Source organism: Triturus cristatus, chromosome 8 (assembly GCF_964204655.1).
Source record: "Triturus cristatus chromosome 8, aTriCri1.1, whole genome shotgun sequence".
NCBI lineage: Eukaryota > Metazoa > Chordata > Amphibia > Caudata > Salamandridae > Triturus > Triturus cristatus.
Window position 1 is genome coordinate 1,131,127,038 of NC_140591.1, and position 20,800 is coordinate 1,131,147,837.

Below are 20,800 nucleotides of genomic sequence, written 5' to 3' on the forward strand. Positions count from 1 at the left end.
GCTGTTTTCCCCTCCAAGGACAAACTGAAAGCAATGTACTGGGAATGGGTATTTAAGGTATAAATCACACAAGGACTTTCCACTCATTTAACATGTCGATTTCTTGACCTAAAAGCTCGCCCATCCTTTGAAAGGTTCTGGGACAGAATTGGAAAAACCCTCGACCGCAAATTGTATTTTCAGCTGCGGGTGGGTACTCTACCCGTTGCTGAATTTACTGCTGGCTGGGGGGGGTCACCAAAACAAAAATGATAAGTGTTATAGGTGTGTAGATGAACGTGAATCTGTAGGACATCTATTATTTTTATGTCCCATGTATGCTGAACCTAGAAGAATATGGATAAAGCCCATTTGCAGATTTTTGGCCATTAGGAGATATGCAATAGCGCTCCGCATTCTGTGCACAGAATCTAAACCCCCTGTATGTATAGCTGTGGCAAAGTTTTTAGGGTGGGCCTGGGGCATACGGGCAAAAGCCATGAGGATCGGGGTAAATCCCTTCTAAATCATGTGCACTTGGTAGAATATTTATGCTATAGTTAATATAGGCTGGCGATTAAATCAATATGTTCATCAAATAGTCCCACGACATCATAAGAGCAAGTGGATTGTTTTTTTTTGTTGTTTTTTTTTCTCTTTTTCTCTTTTTTAGACTGGTCAAATTTTTTACAAAACATTGTGGTCGACGGTTATTTAGGAATTTAATTGCAATTTTAACTTTTTAGATAATTTAATACTTGTTTTATGTTATGAATGTAATGTGCTTTTATGACCTAAACTGTCGAATAAAGCTTGATTGATTGAATACTGTGCAAAAGTGTGTGATAATTATTTATCTTAATGAGATGTACTAGTTAAATACCTCACTTGACATAAATAATGCATGTTGAACCAGTCCTTATGGACAACTCTCTATAGTTTGTAAAAATACACTACACACATTCCTGAAATGAGCAGAATGGTGTACACGATTACGGCGGTTACAATAATATTATAACTTAAACCATCTGGAAGGAAGTCATCCATACATTACATATTCTTCAACAATGTATGTCTCAAAATGTTCACTGAACTTCTGGACAGAAACGTGTGCACCTTTAAATCTCTAGATAGAAATGTTGATGTCACTACATAAGAACTCTTTGATGTCAGTATGTATCTAGAAATCCTAAGGTAATGTAAGAAGCTTTAGTTTTTCTCACATATTTTTGGTAACAGCCTGTTGATTTAAGCCACTGCCTATTTGAAATTTATGTCTGCAATTCGCACTAGTTGTGCTTAATCTCTCCCTTCTTTAAATGAAGTAGTGTGTATACATAAAATTTTACTGGTTGCTAAAGTGTGCACCATGTAAGTTTTACCATACTGAATGAGGCTCTTCTCCACGAGGGTGCCATTTCTATTTTGTACCCGCACATAGTCAATTTTTACTGTATATGATTGTGTACCCTTTTATTGCCAACTTAAAATGATCTAGTGGTTTATAGAGCAATTTGAGGAGCAGCAGCTTCTGTGATGTCAACAGTAATTGTCATTAAACGTGTCATGAGTGATGTAACATGTGAGGTCATAAGCAGTGCATGACGTGGCATCGGTTATAGTTAGCTCAGTAAGCTATAACTGATGAATTTCTATGGTAAGCTTGGCTCTGTCTGTCTGTATGTATGTATGTATGTATATATATATATATATATATATATGTGTGCATGATATATCAAGTGAGAAAAGATGCAATATGTTAAAGAATCTAATTATTTTAAATGGTAATAAAACAATTAAAATGTAAAACCAATTTAAATAATTAAACAAATCATTTTTAACAAAACATATTTAAAATGAAAAATGGGGGTGGAATTTGTTTTGTGGTTTAAAAAGTATTTATACATTGAATATATTTAAATTAATTACTTAGTACACATGTACAGTTAATGTGCTGTAAAATGTTATATTGGCTCTGGGTTCAAAATAAATGTCTGCAATTATTTTGAATTGAAATTTGACATTAACATTCTTTAAACATGTTTTCAAGAATAATAAACCTTAATAATTTTTCCTATGCCCCTATAGGGAGATCTTCACCATGCCTACATGTGCATAGTTACTGGTGGTAACTTTACACCTGTTGTCGGAGGCTCCATCTCTTGATTTGAAGAGATGGAGACCTGTAAGTCTCCTCTGTGTGAAGCCTCTGAAATGGTGAATATCAAAAAAGCGTAGAATTACACCTAGGTGTAATAGTAAATATATATGTGAGTTTGTTTGCATATGTATATTTACCTTTCTGAGTAGGCCCCAAAGTGCATTTCATAAGCAGACTTCATATTCTGTGTTTCATGTTTCCATCCTTCTGTGTCTGTGTCCTTGGTTAATGGGAAACCTTTTTCCCAAACCTTCCCATACCGATCGACCACTAAGGAGATTACTATAGTCCGCCACTGAGTTATTAGATCTATTTTGCTGTGAGCAGCATGTGCGTCTTGGACTAACATATGATGCATAGATCAACTGAGCACTGCACCTACAAGATCTAGTTTTATGAATAGCACATTAAGGTCATTTCACTCAAGTATCTCACTTTTCCTCTGTTAAAACATAATGCACGTCATTTGTGTTAGAGACATATGTCACTCATTACAAGCTATCAAACGTATGCCGATTAGTAAAGCCCATATTTATGCCTGAGCTATGAGACCATATATATGCCGAGTTTCACTAGGAAACTTGGAATAGTAGCCACAATTTTTTTTTTTTTTTTAAATGGTTTAAATAACTAGAAGGAAGCATTATCCTTGTAATCCGTTTCTCGATACAGGGACTGGTGATGACCACCTCTTTTCTTTTCCAAATGTATTACCCTGCATAACTCTCGAGGAATTTTCTTTTCGTTTCAAAACAGCTTTTTTTTAAGAATGTTGATGAAACTGGTTTTGGGTAAAAGCTGCCAGACAAACCAAACACATCTTAACAAAGGATATCTAATCTCCGCATCACCAAGCTGTGAAGGTAAAGGTCACAGAATCCACCTTGCTGGATTGGTAGACTATGTGATCTTTTCCCCCCTTTAGAATGATTATCGTAATCTGATCACTCATTAGGTAGATCATACCTATTATGAACAATGACCAAATTGAAGAAATGGAAGCATGTACACAGAGGTGAAGAGAGGAAATGCCACATCTGCAAGTTATCACTTGTATCTATTGATTTAGCTGAGCAGAGTGAGAAAGAGGTCAATTCATAGCTTTGCAGGTACTATAGGACGGTTTAATCACCTAATTTCCACAAATGTATGGTGTTTGAGCTTGTTTTATTGAACAAACCTCTAATTTCCTACCTGCAGCAGTTTGTGGACTTGGCGGTCTTTTTAATACAGCCAGCAGGTTTTCCCTTTCGAGCTCCTAGTGTCAACTTACTGATAACATGTAACGTTCTCAGACCAATTCAATTCAAGATTTAGCAATTACAGCGTATTTTGCGGAGGGCTTGTGCCAAGGCTCTGTGGGGCACAAACGTTTCAAATAGCAGAGGATAGTATGCTGCATCCACCATCTTAAGATGGTTATACCTTGGTTGGAGTATTCCTTTATCAATGGGTTTGTGAATGCATCATTTACAAACAACATGCAGCACACCATTAGATACCTGCTTTATTTGTATTTGATACAAACCTAGCTAAGAAGCAGTGTAGCGCCAAAGATTAATTTGGAGTGGGAATAGCAGACAATACATGACACCACAATGGGGAATTTAACATACTTTAATTACACATTGCATTACATGTTGCATGTGTGCCAAGATTAGGCTCAGGGAGATAAAATGATTGCACAGGTTGCAAAACTTTCCCATGGCAGTAGTTCATTCACAAGATCAAATCTCCTCCCTAGTCAAAGTTCTCTAAATTTAGCACATGCTAGATCAAAGGTAGATAAATAAATCACAAGATTCTTTCACATTCAGAATCATACAGTGAGATGGAGATGAAGTAATGAAGTTGAAGTTAATCCCTGCACAGCGTGGCAGGCACCTCACGGTACACTCCACACAGTGATCGACAGGGGGGCACCATAGGTCCCTCCCAGCCCCCAACTGGAAGCCGCAGGAAGAAGGGGGTCCTGCTAGGGTCCCCCAAAGTCACCTTCCGACAGGCTTTCCATGTCAGAAAGACTGACATGGATAGCCTGTGGGAAATGGACATATTAACCCAGACGGAGGAAACGCCGTCTTTTATGGATTATGTGCCGGTTCCGACTGGCTGACAGCTCCATGAGCCTGTCGGAAGCTATCCGGAATGACTGGCCAGTTTCACTTCTGACTGCCGTCATTGTAATACGGCGGTCGGAAGTGAAACCTATGATGTCGGTCCGAATGACCGCAGGTCGGAGGCTTTCCAACCGACATCATAATCTTCGACGCCTAGTCAGGATAGTAAGCCCTATATAAATACAATTACAATAATGGGGCCCTAAATGTATGCCAATTGCATTATTTATTCTGTTAAAGAACTCTCTCTGCAGCTGTGAACCTTTTTCTTACAGAGGAAGGTGATATTTTAATTTTTTTACTTTGATGTGATAAAAACGTTTGCCCAATTTATCTTTAACACATACATTTCATAGTTGTATTGAATGATATTAATGACAGTTTTTTTTCATGGTTAGGTGGAAGGGTCAGAGTATGAAGAACTAGTCTGCCTTCACAACTCCGTGTATGATCAAGCCTACGCCTGGTTCACCTCCCTCAATGACAACATGAAAAGTCAAATTCTCAGTCACTTTGGGCCCATGCCAGGAAAGGAATCCGAGCAACAGGTAACTGATTTTCGTAATAAAAATCGTCATTCCACACTGAATGAAGTTGTAAAGGGTTCTCAGTTGTATTCAGTACCTCTCTGTCCTGTAATCTTATCATTTACTAGTTGGCTAGAGCCTCTAGAAACAATATGTTTGCAGAAATTATTTTCGATTACGAGCCGTTTGCTGATGTACCTAGGTCAGGCTTTGGGGAAGGTGAGCTAGTAGAGCATTGCAGTTGGGTTTGCGGGTACTAGTACTCCATTTATTGCCACCAGTTGGGTCAGACAAGGATGCTGTCATGTATTCAAGGACTTTTATTCCTTACTTCACTTTCGATTTGGACAAATTGATAAACAAAAAAAAAATTCTTAATACGCCTGTAATTTGGTCAGTAGTCTTGGAAGACTGATGGGTGGTGGCAGCTAGCAAAACCAAATTGCAGACGTAAGTATCGACGTTTCTGAATTTCATAAATTGGCAATCCAAAAATGTTCATACCATAGAAAAATTTGCTATATGGAAGCAGAAAAGTGGTGTCTCAAGGATGTAAAAGACACGCAATTGATTGACGGAATGCAGAACAAATCAAAACATTCTCCCCCAGTCAAGAGATCTGGGTTAAATCCATCATTCTTTTGCTCACCATGCCACCCCAGTTTAGACCTGGCCATATGCAAATCAGTCTTGACCCTGTGCCTCATGGGAACAGTCCAGCCCGAACTGCCAAGCCAGGTCCTCCCTGGACCGGAAACGAGCATCCTAGGACCGGTTTCGGGGTTTCACCTCGCTTCAGCCAGGATAGCTTGAATCCAGTGGCACAATGAGCCCGGGACCCACGTCTGGGCATACCCGGCGCACTTAGGGCGAGAAAGCAAAAGGCACACAATTGATGGACGGAATGCAGAACAAATCAAAACCTTCTCCCCCTAGTCAAGAGATCCGGGTTAAATCCATCGTTCTTTTCCTCACCATGCCACCCCAGTTTAGATTTGGCCATATGCAAATCCGTCTTGACCCTGTGCCTCATGGGAACAGTCCAGCCCGAACTGCCAAGCCAGGTCCTCCCTGGACCGGAAACGAGCATCCTAGTACCGGTTTCGGGGTTTCACCCCTCTTCAGCCAGGATAGCTTGAATCCAGTGGCACAGTGAGCCCGGGACCCACATCTGGGCATACCCGGCGCACTTAAGGCGAGAAAGCAAAACTGGCTTGGCAGTTCGGACTGGACTGTTCCCATGAGACACAGCGTCAAGACTGATTTGCATATGGCCAGGTCTAAACTGGGGTGGCATGGTGAGCAAAAGAATGATGGATTTAACCCAGATCTCTTGACTGGGGGTGAATGTTTTGATTTGTTCTGCATTCCGTCCATCAATTGTGTGTCTTTTGCTTTCTCGCCCTAAGTGCGCCAGGTATGCCCAGACGTGCGTCCTTGTCTCACTGTGCCACTGGAATCAAGCTATCCTGGCAGAAGAGGGGTGAAACCCCAAAACCGGTCCTAGGATGCTTGTATTCGGTCCAGAGAGGACCTTACTTTGCAGTTCGGGCTAAACTGGTTCCATGAGGTGACAAATTACACAATATCTATGACAATAAGAAGACCAAAGAAGACGGAAAAAATATGTTCAAAGTGGTTACTATTTTAATAATTTCTTCTCATATTATTTGAACAAATGATATTTATACAAAACTTTTAAAAATTAAAACACAATATTTAACACATTACATTTAATCAATATGTGTAAATAAAAGGTTAAAAAGTGGCAATATCTTTATTAACTCGACGCGCGTTTTGGCGTATACAGCGCCTTCTTTAGGAAAGCCACACAATTATAGATCCTGTTTCAATGTGACGAGTTCCTAGTAATTAAAACCTGCAACTCCATAGTTGGTGGATGTCTTTAATTCTAATAAATGGCTGATTAAAATGCAATGCACCGAATGTGCAACGATGTCTTATTAATTTAAAATCAACGGTTTCATGAAAAGGTCTGATGTCTGGTTGTCAAACAAGCCTCGTGTAGGTAAATTGGAAAAGCGGCCTGGTCCTACTAAATGTTAAAATCCGTAAAATGATATTCTGGAAAGCCTCTTGCAATAGAAGAAATTCAACGAAAAAAACTAGAACAAGCGCTGGATATGTGATAGTGTTCCAAATATGTAGCTGAATATGCATACACAGTAAAGGACTTATCTGGTAAAAGGAGGCTTCAAGTAGGACCAGGCTAAGGATGGCTGCCGGTGACGCCTTCGGAAAAGAGTATCAAAACTCTTCACTTCCCATTTGAGACGCGTTAAAACTATGGACCTATGGTTTACAGTTATTTCTTCTGCATTTGGTGACCTTCGTTTTTCTCTGCGTGGTTTTTTTGAACACCAACCCTATTAGTATCACTGGTTACTGTGTAAAGAGTTCCTAGGCGTCTGTTTCCCTTTCTCGTTCTACCTTCATGACTGGTTCCTGACGGTTTTCCGTGCACCTGATTATTCCCCAGGATCCCTGTGTAGCTGGAGTGTCTCTACTACACCTTTGCACCAGTTAAGTAACAGGGGCAGTATACTTAACAGACATGGTGTGACTCTATCTCGTTTCTGTCCAGCAACTAGTGGGCAACAGGAATCTAACTTACTTTTGTTTCTCTGTGCTGTTTGTTTGCTTTGGTTATGCATCCTCCAACCGTTCTATGCTTGTCACCTAGGAGCAGGGCTTGCATTCCTACAGCCAAGAGAACTGTAGTTTGCCTCTATTTTGTATTGCTGAGTTACTGGTGAGACAGCGTTTAGCTAAGTCGTCCAGTGCAACTTAAATACAACAGCCCAGCAAAGATAGCAGAATTCAGCGCCAAGATACCCGTAGTGGTGAACGTGCGCTTTACAAATACACATGTTATGTTTGTTATGTAGCTGGTCTATTCATGTATGTCAGTTCGGGGTAGCCAGAGATGATGCTGTAGCTCTACCGCTGGCTTGGCCTTTGGTACACCTGGCACTCACTGCCTGTGCAACCAGTGGTCTTGCAGGATATGAAGGCAGCGTCATCTTCCCTAGATCATCAACAGCAAATGAGAGGCTGTTAATTGGATACGGGTGGAAAAGGGGGGTCAACCTGTGATATCATCAAGGCAGTGAAAGGGTCGATGATGTCACTTTGCTTCCACTAGTAGTTTAGCGAATTGACTTCATGAAAATTATGGTTATTTCTCTCTTCTCTCAAGTCTTTGAAGAAATGTAAAGCTGCATGTTTAATGTGAATGTACAAATTGACAGTTCTAAAGTAATCTATTGTGCAAAATAGTAGTTGATATGCGTAAACGTTTGTTTCCTGTGCCTTTAATTATTTTTTTTGTCTCCTACAGAGTAACACCAATGGTCCGGCGTGGTGTTGGTGGTTATTGGCTGTGCTGCCATTGGAGAGCAAGGCTCAGTTAACCATACTTGCAATGACGTCGCTAAAAGAGCGTCTTTTGGCCATTCGACGGGTACTGTTATTTGTCATGCGCAAAAGGCCTAGATAACAGGGGCTGCTCATTGAGAGAAGCAAAAAATGACTGAGATTTTTCTCTGCACTGAGAAACACTTTCAAGATAAATTACCCTTTTTATTTTTGTTCTCAGACCTACCACGCAGCGATAATGAGCAACGTTCTAGCTGGTTTCATTTCACTTCCATTAAGATGTCAGTAATGGACTGGGGCTTTCACTCGTTCAGTTCTGTCGTATCCCACAGGCTCTTAGCACTGTGCCTACCTTCCCATGGAAGTTGGAGCTGCTGTGAAGTTTTAATTCATGTTTAGTTAGTCACATTCGCAGTGACCTGAAAAGCCTCAGCTTTTCTATCGTTGAAGTAGCATCGAGCCAATATGGGACAACATTAGTCTGTACCAAGTCAGAAATCATGCAATGTCGAATTGACACAAAGCCCTTTAACAAATTGTGAGGGTGCTGACAGAAATGTTCCATTTGAAGAGTTTTTTTAATTTGTGCCCTATATTGTATTCCTTCAGGACTAACATATGCAGAATGTAGTCACTAGTCTGTGTTCTGTATGTAGACCTCTTCCAACCAGCCTCTTTAAAGATTGGGCTGGAACTGTCGATGCCTCAGGAGGAAACCTGCACTCACTTCCTGGATAATCTGCAATTGACTCCAGAAATTGGTACTGAAATGAAGACACAAAGTAAAAAAGTCTGTAAACAATAGTATTGCAGCCAAGATATGCAATCCATGGTAGGCAGGGATAGGCTTGCAACCTTTAGTGGTTAATAAAAAACAGTCCAATTATAATTAGGTAATTATGATATAGTATACTTTGTAAGTTAATCTTGTGTCCTGTAAAAAAGTTTAGGGTCCCTTTATCATACCCAGTATTATATTGTGTTCTTTTGTGTGCATTTAGCAGGTTGCACGTATTGTTTGTAGAATGTTATTAATTGGCACAGCATTATATATTTGTTATATATTTGCTTAAATTAAGCCTATGCATCTTTTCACATTTCATGACTAAATGTTTTAGGATTTAATGGGTGATATCTGCAGCCTAGACATCACACAAGCCTCAAATTCATAATTACTGGTTTGAATCTAGAGTGATATTGAGCCTAAACTAGGCTATATCATTTGTTTGGCTAATGAACAATTGATTATTTTCATTTGGAATTCCAATATAAGGGGAGGAGTATGTTCAAGATCAAGCCATGCCTCAATTCTTAGAAGCATCTTAGATTAATGCTGAGTCATGTCGTCAGTGATCATCACATTTAGCTTTAACAAAACTGATAGGTTTAATTTTCTTCATGTAGCAAATATATGTAGGATACATGTTACTTACTGTTCTGTACAAACTGATTATGCAGTGTGTGTGGCTAGACCATCAACAGTAAACAGTAGACCTGCATAGTATGGATTTAAAAGATTTAGGGGCATCTGCATGGTGGATGGATGCAGGACGCTTTTATTTCGGATCATTGGTCTTTTTTTGGCACCAGGATTGGGTGTATGCTGAGCTGAAGCTCCATATCTTACTTATCAATGGACCCCATCAACCTTTTCAAATCCACATTAAGCCCAACACACACAACCTTCTTGAGTTTACTGTTCAGGAAGACTATTCTCCTATTCTCCTTCCAAGAGGAGGAAAGCGGAAGGGCTTTATTTGCTTAGTTTTCCGACAGCAGGTTGTCTTGCATAGGGACACTTGGAATTAGATCTGTATAGTATTGGGCTCTTTGTGCGCAGGTTGTAGAAAAATTAGTTTAAAGCCTTCATTCTGTTAGACATTAGCTGCTGTGAAAATGTAATACATTGCAAGGTTGCCGTTTAGTGAGGTTTGCCAATTGATGAAGAAAAGACAACAACATTGATCTTTCTTGGATTCATTCGTAGCGATTTTTAAAATCCTAAAGGCTTCGCTACTTAGCCTAGTCCCAAGAATTAAACTGATGGGTTTTAACCATCTGTGTCTATGTATTTTATAGGCTGGGCAAGCAAATAAAATATGTGCCAGTGATTCGTTCAATGTGGGGCAAAATGGACATTTGCTGTTAACAACATTGATCTCTTTCTTGGTGACTGCTCAATGTTTTACACTAGAATGGCATATGTAAAGAAGTGCTTTGGTTTTCCAACAGATCTGTCACAGCTAGGCACAATGGCAGAGACCACCTAATTGTCAGATTTATCCTAGTGCTGCTAAGCAAGTCAAGGCATGTTTCGATAACCTTGACCAGGAAATTTTGTAATTAACGTTACAGGTTGACACAAAATTCTGTTATTTTCTTATTACTAATAGGAAAAATGGCTCAACAGACAAATCTTTAATCTCCCTAATAACAGTTTGGATGAAAGGAAAGATTAAAGGTGAGATTGTGAATCCTGCATTTATGCATGTGCTCTTACTTGGATGCCCATGAGACTAGAAATAACAGTGTAGCAGTCGAAGTCCACAACCATATATTCCAGTCCTTCAGACATTCCTGAACCTGTGCAGTGTCCTTGATTGCACTGGTAGAACTCATAAAGTCTAATCTTGCTGAGCTATATGCTAAGACTGTCATTGGAAGAGGTTGGGAAGTTCAGATTTTTGGCCACAAAATAAGGCATGATTGTATACAGAGATGGCTCAAAAACAAAACCTCTTCCTGTAAGCTTTCAGCACTTCATTGCAGTCTAGAGCAGACTAAAGGGCTAGTACTGATGGGCCACAGAGACTAAACTGACAAGCAGTGAAATGAACTGTGATACAATCGGGCCTCTTGCACGGTAATCTCCTTTCTCTGCAAATGGTTTGAAGATTTATACCCAGAGCTCTGGTGCAGTTAGGTAGTGATTAAGAGAACTCTATTTGACTTGTGCAAGTCCAGTCCAAGAGGTTTATTCTTGCCTCGGTGCATGACATTTCTGTTTATCTACAGAAATACCCGTGACGAAAGTCCACCGCCTGTCCCATGGTGTCGGAAACCTGGCTCTCAGTGTTAAGCCTTTTTTATTGTTGTTGCGGACTACAAAATGGCTAGCCACTGAAATGCCCCAATAAATGAAGATTGTCATTTCATTATTTTGGTTGACTCGACACTAATATCAGTACTTATTATTTTGGCTCCGGGCTTCATCTGTTCATTGACTGTCTGCCAAAGGTAGTGCAGTTAGTGGGGATCCTACATTTTCTTGCAGTCAGACATTTGTTGGATGGTGGTGTGTGTACACCTGCGTTCTCTCTAAAATCTGTTTGGATAGTCCCAGCTCTGAATATGGCAGTGTAATCTGGATTTATGTGAAGATTCTTTCCCTTAAATTCACGGATTTTGGAATTAACTGCAAAAGACTTAAAAGAAGCTTTTTTGATACAAATTTTTCTTTCACCTCCACCATTCTTAGGCATGGAAACTTGGAGCTATAGCGTATGAAGACAAGGGAGATTTGAAGGGGTTGCATCTTAAGTCAGACATGCTGACGTAAAGGTGGCATTAGGGTTCCTGTGCCAACATGCAAATTTCCGTTTTTTAATTGTTGATGCATTTCTATTTTTCATGTCTGCTTTTGAGGTCTGCATTGATTTGATCATTTATTGTGTAGAGAACAGACTAGCTATTTCGTTGTTCAGAGTTACCGATCGAAACTAGTTTGTCTCAAAAAATGAGGTGGTTGATGCATTTATGGAAAAGTCTAGTGAGTGGGTGTAATTCTTCCTTTTAACAATTACAAAGTTTGCCCCAAAGAAGGTAAAATAATGCTCCCATATATCTATATGTAAATGAAAATCTCAGTTTCTTTGTTAGTGAATATACACTAAGGAAAATTCAATGAAATAGCACAACCTTTAGCTAGTAGTCACCCCTGCCATTAACCAGAAATTAAACCTACTTTTTTAAATTATAAGTCACAATAAGCCCCCAACAACTCAGTGCTCACTAGTGGAAGGTGACTATTTGAATGTTTGCTTTCTTTGCAGAAAGGTGTTTTAAGTAATGGGTGCAACAGAACATGCAGTTATATTTTGGTTCTTGTAGGTACTTTGCGATTGTGCTCCCAGCAATCTGGAATTGAGCCCCAAGATGGTCTTTTGATACCTAAAGACTGACATACTTTTAATTTCCACCTTTCACAAACCAAAGCTTTAGTGTGGAAGACTCTTAACGACTTAGGGCCCAGCAGCACCCACCGCAATGCAAAAAATAGACATTGCTGCCGCCGTGGTGGCAGTCTCATCGTAATGCCTAGAGCGGGACCACCGACAGCCTGTTCGGCAGTCCCATCTATGATCGCCCGCCATCCTAATAGGGCCCTTAGTTCCTTCCTTGCACATCAAAGGGTCTTCCTCTCTACCATATGCTTCAGTACATAAGAGCTCTGCTAAATACTTATTGAAGAATACAAAGCGATGGTGACTGTGACAGCCTGAAGGGATATAGTAAATTTGATAAGCTGTATAAAGTATTCAAAGATGCACACGTGCTAAATGCACCCTGCCAACCAAGAGTGCAACGGTTGTCTTAGAAACAAAGCTCTAGAGTTACAATTCTGCTATGCATTTACCGAAACACACAATATAAAGTAGTACAAATAGTGCAATTAGAGTTCAGGAATATGCAGTCTGGATGCAGTAATCCAAAGCCCATTTAATAGTGAAGTTTTCTTTATATCCTTCTGATTCTTATAATATAGAGATCTTGATACATTCAGAAGATCATAGCCAGACAACACTTGTTTTGTCTACTTGACTTTTTCAAGGCTGATCTGTTAATGTAAGACAAAAAGAAAGGATGCCGAGAACAGTTGTATCCCGTAATATAGCAATCCCCACAAGAAAGGTACTTCCTATTCATAAAAGGGTATAGATCTTGAGACACATCAGTTTCGAGCGAACGCAATAAAGAATCGGTTATCAAGAAAACATAACTATTAAATGGAATTTCGATTGCTGAATCCAGACTGCATATTCTTGAACTCCAATTGCACTATTTTGACTACATTATATTGTGTGCTTCGATAAAGGTTTTGCACACACATTGAGGAATAGTCTGCCTCCCTGAGAGGGAGTATTGGTACTGAAACTAAAATTGCCCACTTACTCAGTACCACAACATACATGTTTCATGTGCTCTTTTGCTTCTTTAACCCTTACATCTATGTAGTTACCGAAAATGAGAGCCTTGCAAAACCATGTGGCAATTCATTCAAATCACCTGTGAGAAATACAGACGAAGATGGTAGTCCTCTCATATCAGAAAAGGTATTATATTCCGTAACAGTTCCTGACATTATGGCTAGGCAATGTCTTCGCCAGAATCTAAACACCCATGAACCAAGGGATAACTCTACACGTAATTTACCTGGTCTTAAAGGCGATATATTTGAGACAGCAAAAAGTCTCAACTAATTGGATTGATGAGAAAAGCCCAGGGATTTTAAGAGAATATTCAGCTAGATATACCTCTTTGGATTGGATGCAGTATTGTACTTCCTTGGACCGTAAAGACATTTTAATGAAATGATGATTCCGTGAACATCTCCAGCATCTGGCAAAGGATCCAATATTTTGAAAAAGCAATGGGCACAAAATCTACATTTTAATTCAGTTAGCGATATGTTGTGTTGAAGTTCTATTTGCAGAAATCTTGAAGGTTTGTTCATGAGTTTCAATTTATAGATTTACAAAGTTTTAGTGTGTTATAAGTGCGTGTGCACTTAAACTCTTGTAGAAAACCAGTCCTCAGGCAGGCTGTGTTTTTAAAGTTCTTCTGTCTCCATTTCATTTTTAGTTAATTAAGTGTTTAGATTGGCTGTGCTTTTTAAAATCTACTTTATAATCAACCCCTTTGTTGTCAGTATGCATGGCCTTTGCTAAGGCGTCCCCTTTTCCAATGAAATACGTTTACCATGTTGAAATCCCTACAGTTCTTAAGGTACAATGGTGAACAAATTGGACCATACTCGTATGTGTAATCTGACCGTGAAGTTCTTCAAGGTTTTTGGATGTAACTAGCTGGTGTAAATTGTAATTGTCATTGCTGAATGCTGCACTTCATCACTTTTGTCTGAGAAAGTGCTAGAATAGGTCTCCCAAGTTTCAGAGGGGCTGCAGTCGTGGAATGGGACTAAGGATTATGATTTTGCTTTAAAAGATTGCTACTCTACACTAAAAGGAGAACTGTTTAAAAAACATTTGGTATTATCCAGCTACTACTATCTTTCTATTTGAAGTCATTGTACATCCTGATACCATAAAGCTGAAAGGTGGAGCGACACATGCAGAGGTTTGGTTTTTATTTGGTCTGACCAGAAAAAAACAGTACGGACACCTTTTTATTGGAATGTTTTGCTGATATTCTGTGCGCCCAAGACATATTCCAAAAGGACTAATATATGCACTGATTAAACAAAAGAACTCTCAGGGAGGACAAACCAGAAAATAAACGCATCATTCCCTTTTCACTTTGGAACAAATATAATGCAAGATGCATGAAAAGAAAATCATTGGTTTTAGCTGTTTGAATTCTTCGGGAATGGAATGTTGTAAATTGGTGGGCTGCGTGGGCTTTCGAGTGTCATTTTTCACATGCACCTTAGTTTTGAAGTGATATGCCTTTTTTTTGGGGGGGGGGGGGGGGGAGTAGGGGAATTTGTCAGCACGCCCAGTGAATATTATTCAGGTTGGAAGATCTCAGCAGAAATAAACAATGTGGTGTATGAGCTGAAATACTCAAATTAGAAAATTGGTCTTATTTTCTTTGTACATTATTAGCACTTGGCAGCACAGTAAACTAGGTAGCTCTAGGTATGTGAATGCCCCATTTATCTCCTGACTAGGAACTATGCAACAGGGAAATTTACAACGCTTCTGCAGACCTGCCTTCAAAGTGCTCTATTCAAGCGAATAGGATGTAGTAACTATTCAGAACGCATTTAGTCCAGAGTATCTCTGTTCATAGTCCAATTTCCAAGTGTCAGTGAAGTGTTGCCCAGTATGAGATGGATTGCAAGCATTCAGTGTAACATCTTCTACCTCTAAAGCAATGATAATGTTCTGACCTGGTACCTGATTATTAAGCCATCTGATTTACCACTTCTTCATGATTTCATGGTGAACGGATATTGGAGTACTTGGTTTTAAATTGATTATTTATGTAACTAACCGTCCTGTCTCTCAGATTTCTACAGCATTTTCAGAGAATCAGCTTCCTCAAAGTGTTCACCTGGTTCTATAGATTAAGGGCTTGGAGTCACAAGGAACATTCACAGCTCTGCCGTTAAAATGTATGGCACCCCTGTTGTGATATATTTGGAGTATCAAACTGTTGTGTTACCTCTTTGTGTCACCAATATCTTGTCAACTTTTGATTACTAGTTTCTGTATTGTGATTGTGTTTTTGTCTGGTCTACTTCATTTAACAGCAGCCCTAGTGCGGTTTGATGGCACTGTACTAAAATGGTAATCCATTAAAGAAATGTTTATCTGGGTGTGGAGAAACATATGTTCACTAGTGGATCCGTTTTGTGGGACAGAAGGAAATCAATGCTTATCTCTGGCTCTTTTTTGACCATATTGCCAGGCAGTCCATTCTCCTTATGCCCAATTTAAAAAAAAAAGCCCTTTTACAACCTAATTTGATTTGTTGTCCCTTTCCTTGGCAGAGGAATTGGATTGGGAGGAGATTGCTATTAATGATGTGGGTCAGTTTTGATCATCTTAGGAGTTCATTTTCCTAGCCCTTGTAGGTATGATCTGCTAGCAAAAGATTTAGAGGTTAAGGCATGATGAAGGGAAAAAATGATGTGTTAAAGGGTGGTTAGTTTTAAAGTATTACTAGGCAAAGATTAACTGGATGTACATTTCTAATGTGTATTTCATTTTCTATTCGTCTGATATAGTAAACAAGAAGTCTTGCTCATCAACCTTTCTGTACTGGTGTTTCTGTGCCAAAGGATACAGTTTAGTTGAGCTATCAACACCCTGCATGGACCCTGCCTGCAGGTGAAGATAGGTCATGGATACCCTTAAGGCAGAACGCATATGTGGCACTTTGCCATTCCATAGCATTTACATTATGGGACAGCTTTACCCCTTCAATTGTTCTTTTATCCTAATTTGGTGACACAGATTTGCTTCTGCTACCAATGATACTGGTTTCCAGAACACTTGGAAGCCAAACTCTGTCTAATGGCCATTCTCTCTGACTTCTCCCTTCCATTAATGCATATTAAAATTGTTGGTGTTTAAAGAAAACTAAAATGTATTAACACAAAGCCTTTGTACCTGTGACAGGCGGATTTGTAGAGCCTTAATTGTTAATTGTGAAATGCTCATGACCATAATAGTAAAAAAACAAAAAAAACCTGCAGGGAGTTTCTTCCGTTCCAATTACCTGGTCAAGTGGAATGAAAATGCTTTACATAACTGGTAGATAAAAGTGCTTATAACCTGTTTATTTAAATAAAAATAAAAAACAATAATTGATTGTATCAATGATGGATCATCGCCATCTCTTCCATTTTGTAAGACAATTCAAGACTGGTTCACCATGTCACAACCAGGATTGGCATTCTTGCTGTGTCTGCAATGCCAAATGTTACAAAAATGCTGCATTTATTTTCATGTACATTTGTAATCATTCAAAATGTGTATTTAATTTGTGATGTTTGGAATAAAATAAATCGGACAAATCTGTATAAACCTTATTGTGGTATTCAATTTATAGATCTATTTGTTTCAGGTCATTGCCTCATTACTCAAATACAATAAAACAATAGTACGCTTATTATAAATTAATTTATAACACTGGTTAGAGTGAGTCATTTATGTGCATTTGATTTTCAACCGGCAACAAGCGATTAGCATGGTGATATTACTTCAACTGCAAACACTACCAACAACAAAGGATGCCACACCTCCCCAAATTTCCAGTTGTTTTAATTTTATAGAGATGCAAGTTAGTTCGAATATGTTTGCCACTATCTTATTGATCACCGAGAATAGTTAAAAAGACTTCACTTTTATCCATGTCATCATCTGTCTTTCCATTACGTTTGGACCAGCATGAAATGAGCCGGTAAGGGTAATAATTCCCACAGTTTTCTCTTCCTGCTTCACTCTAGGATCTCCCAAATCCATTATTCGATTGAGGCATTTGCCGTTGTTTTCTAGTGGAACTTTTCCCTTGGGAAGATACCAATTCCCAGGTTTCAGTGCTTATGAAGCTCACGTTATCTTCTATTTTTTTTAATTCCAGCCATGGTCTGGATCCTTGACTTCCTGAGCCTCTCCTTTGCTGTCTTAATTCATAACAGGATTCTTTCAGTCATGTCAGAATGTCTCAGGATACGTTCAGCATCACAGAAAAACATTGCTTATGTATATATCAGTCTATATTTAAATGGTTAACTTGTTAACCATAAAGCACCAAAATCATAGCACAAACAATGCATTTACAAAAAGAAAAAACACTAGCATCATAAACAAAACCTAAAAGAAAAACTGTTTTATAGAGATTGACAAAGCAAAAAATGACGGAACCTTACAGCTGATTTTAACAAGCATTTGCAATGCAATAGGTCTCACATTTACGCGAGTTTAAGCTGTTGGCATTGTAAATGAGAATGCCTTTTATTTAAGCTTTAAAAACGAAAACAAAAATAAAATGCATTGTTATCTGCAATGTGAATTGCTCAAACTCGCGAGACCTATTGCATTGCAAATGCTTGTTTTAGCAGCTTCGCTGACCAGCCTTGTGGGTTGCTGCTTTGGTGGGCCCCTACCAGGGAGTGGGGGACGCTCTCTGCGCAAAGCTGCTCCAGCAGTAAACGCACATCCTCCATCAAGCGCCACATCAGAAGCCCTCCCTTACCCTGCAGGGGTCTGTGGCTGTCTGCGGGACCGGAACGCACAGAGGGAGACAGCTGGACAGAGGGAGGGAGACACAGTGCCAGACAGCCATGATTGTGTGAGGGCTCTTTATTGCTTACACTGCCAGGTACAGAGAGCAGAGTGCATCAGCGGACATCAGGGCAGGGCCTGCCCACACAGCAGCAACAGGGCGTTCAGCGCAGGGCAAACAGGCCCGGTGCCCACACATGTTAGAAGGTAGGTACATCAGCGGACAGCTGGACAGGGCCTGTCCACTGATCACTAAGAGGCCTCAAAGAGCAGGGCCTGCCCGCAGAGCACTAACAGGGCCTGTCCACCCATCACTAACAGACCTCAAAGAGCAGAGCCTGCCCACCCAGCACTAACAGGACCTGTCCACCCAGCACTAACAGACCTCGAGGAGCAGGGCCTGCCCACAGAACCTGCTCACACACGTCAGCAGGCACATACATCAGCAGACACTAGGACAGGGCCTCTCCACCGAGCAGTAACAGACCTCGAGAATTAGGGCCTGCCCACCCATCACTAACAGGCCTGTGCACTCATCACTAACAGGGCTAGAAGAGCAGGGAGCTCTGCTCACGCGTCACTAACAGGGCCTGCCCACACACACGACACACAATGAATAAGGCCGCAAGCTTAAGGAATTCTGCAGAAAAATATATGGTCTTAGCAGCTTGGCAAGTTCAGTTGCCTCTTTTAAGCTATTCTTGCATTCATAAAAAAGCTACTTTATCTAAAGTATGTCGGCTTTTGGAATATGGTTAGGGTGAAAAAATAAGCAGGGTTCTACATAGCTCCATTGAGGTAGTTTGGATATACTGGAGCCGAGGAATTTTCAAACCGTTTGAGCAGTTCAGATAGTCTTTGCTAACAATTTTATTCAAAAATGCCTTGGGATAAGTCCAGATCAAACTCTAGAGCAAAGGGAAGGGACAATTTAATGAGATCCTCCACATGAGGAAGCCCTAGTTCTTCATGGCAGAAATAAGAACTGTTCAGAGGAAAACTAAAAAGCTGCAGACAAAAACTATTTTCTTCAAGTTAAGATTCTTTGTGGTACCCCAGTATTCTCGAGCCATAAGATACGGTAGAGACACATTGTATTTAATAAATTTCTAACAACTCTAGAATTGATTTCTGCCAATGTTGGTAGCACAGTTGAACAGAGTCCCAAATGACTGGGGCATATTTTTGTCATCCAAAACAGTGACAAGGCACCCACTAGCTAGGTAAATGATGCACCATCTCAATTACGTATCTTTTATAATTATGGATTTTGACTGAGGCCCAGAAACCATGATTTGGGTTTTGGAATAATTGCTGTCCCAATCAAGGCTCTCCCTAAAAATCATTGACTAGCCGTCGTAGACCACTAGAGGTACGAGATAATAAAGCTGCATTGTCAGTGAAGAGTAAAGCAGGGATAGGTTTATGTTAAACAAAGGGCATATCTTTCCCGTTTGCTAAAAAAAAGAATTAAGATTGTTAATATGTAAAATAAACAGAATAGGCACAAAGACAACTCCGATGAACACTTCTGTCCAGTTTAAAGAATTCAGTACACTCTCCTTAATCGTCAAACCTAACAGTTGCTTACAAATCGATATGCAGCACATGCAAAAAATTAAAGGAGCATCAAAAAACAACTAAAGTACTATTTGCCCTAATTAGGACCTATTCACATGATCAGACATGCTGCTTGGGTCTAAAAAACAGCGCTCTCTTTGGCCATTGTGTACTTTCTTATAATTAAGTGCAAATTGAGCTTTATTCCATGGTGCCTAGCCCATCTCTGAAGCCATATTGAACATCAGCTCGTATGTTTGTCTCTTCCGTACAAGATAGCATTCTATTTAACAATATATTTCCTGCCACCTTAACTATAGAATCAAATAAGGAAATTATCCTGTATCTTCGTGGATCACAGCGATTGCCCTCTGTGAGTACAGGCACAATAGTAGGGAAGCTTCACGAACTGTGATGCAATGTACTATATGCGGAGTTCAGTACATTTGTTACCAACCAAAGATTAGTATTGTGCTTGTATAGATCTATGGGGCACTGTCAGGACCTAAGGACTGCCACAAATTCCGTGTACCACTTCACCATGATAAAAAGTTAGGCCGAAGGAGAAAAGAAGAAAGCGGAAGACTTAATACCAAGTTCTTGCATTCAGTAAAAAAATATTTTGAAAATGAACGGTCCACTGATCATCAAAAATGTGCGCTGCCAAGAAGGGGGCGTTGCCTCTTTTATGGTTATGGGAGTTAATCACTCTCCAAAACATGGAGGCGTTTGATAATATACATGCATTGCCAGTCTCCCAGGTACTAATTAGGATCGCATTTTTCTCATCTTAAACACAGTTTTGTAGGTTGCTCTACATGGAACTATCTCAGCTTGACTCATAGGTTGCCTGGCCAAAGCACAATGAAGTCTCAGGTCGAGCAACCAAAATCAAACTACCGCTGTACAGTTGGCTCGGCCCATCTAAGCAGTTGGGTAAGTAACTTTTTAATAGGACAACCCAAATCAACGAACATGTTTAAGGTCCTAGCACTGTCTAAGGAGGAAGACAAACTGGAATAAACGCTGGCAAGATTGCTACATAACAAAAGTTGCCAGGAACTTGTCGAAGTCAAGTAG

The 20,800-nt window shown here is 39.8% G+C and overlaps 1 protein-coding gene across 1 annotated transcript in view; it reads left to right on the plus strand.

Moving 5' to 3' along the window:
• Positions 1-10,306, plus strand: part of LONRF2 (LON peptidase N-terminal domain and ring finger 2) — a 264,732-nt gene extending 254,426 nt beyond the window's left edge. The window contains exons 11-12 of the mRNA XM_085622770.1: positions 4,659-4,808; positions 8,149-10,306. Coding sequence (XP_085478896.1) covers positions 4,659-4,808; positions 8,149-8,307 — 309 coding nt within the window. The 3' untranslated portion in view covers positions 8,308-10,306. The remainder of the gene's footprint in view (positions 1-4,658; positions 4,809-8,148) is intronic.
• Positions 10,307-20,800: the final 10,494 nt, after the last annotated feature.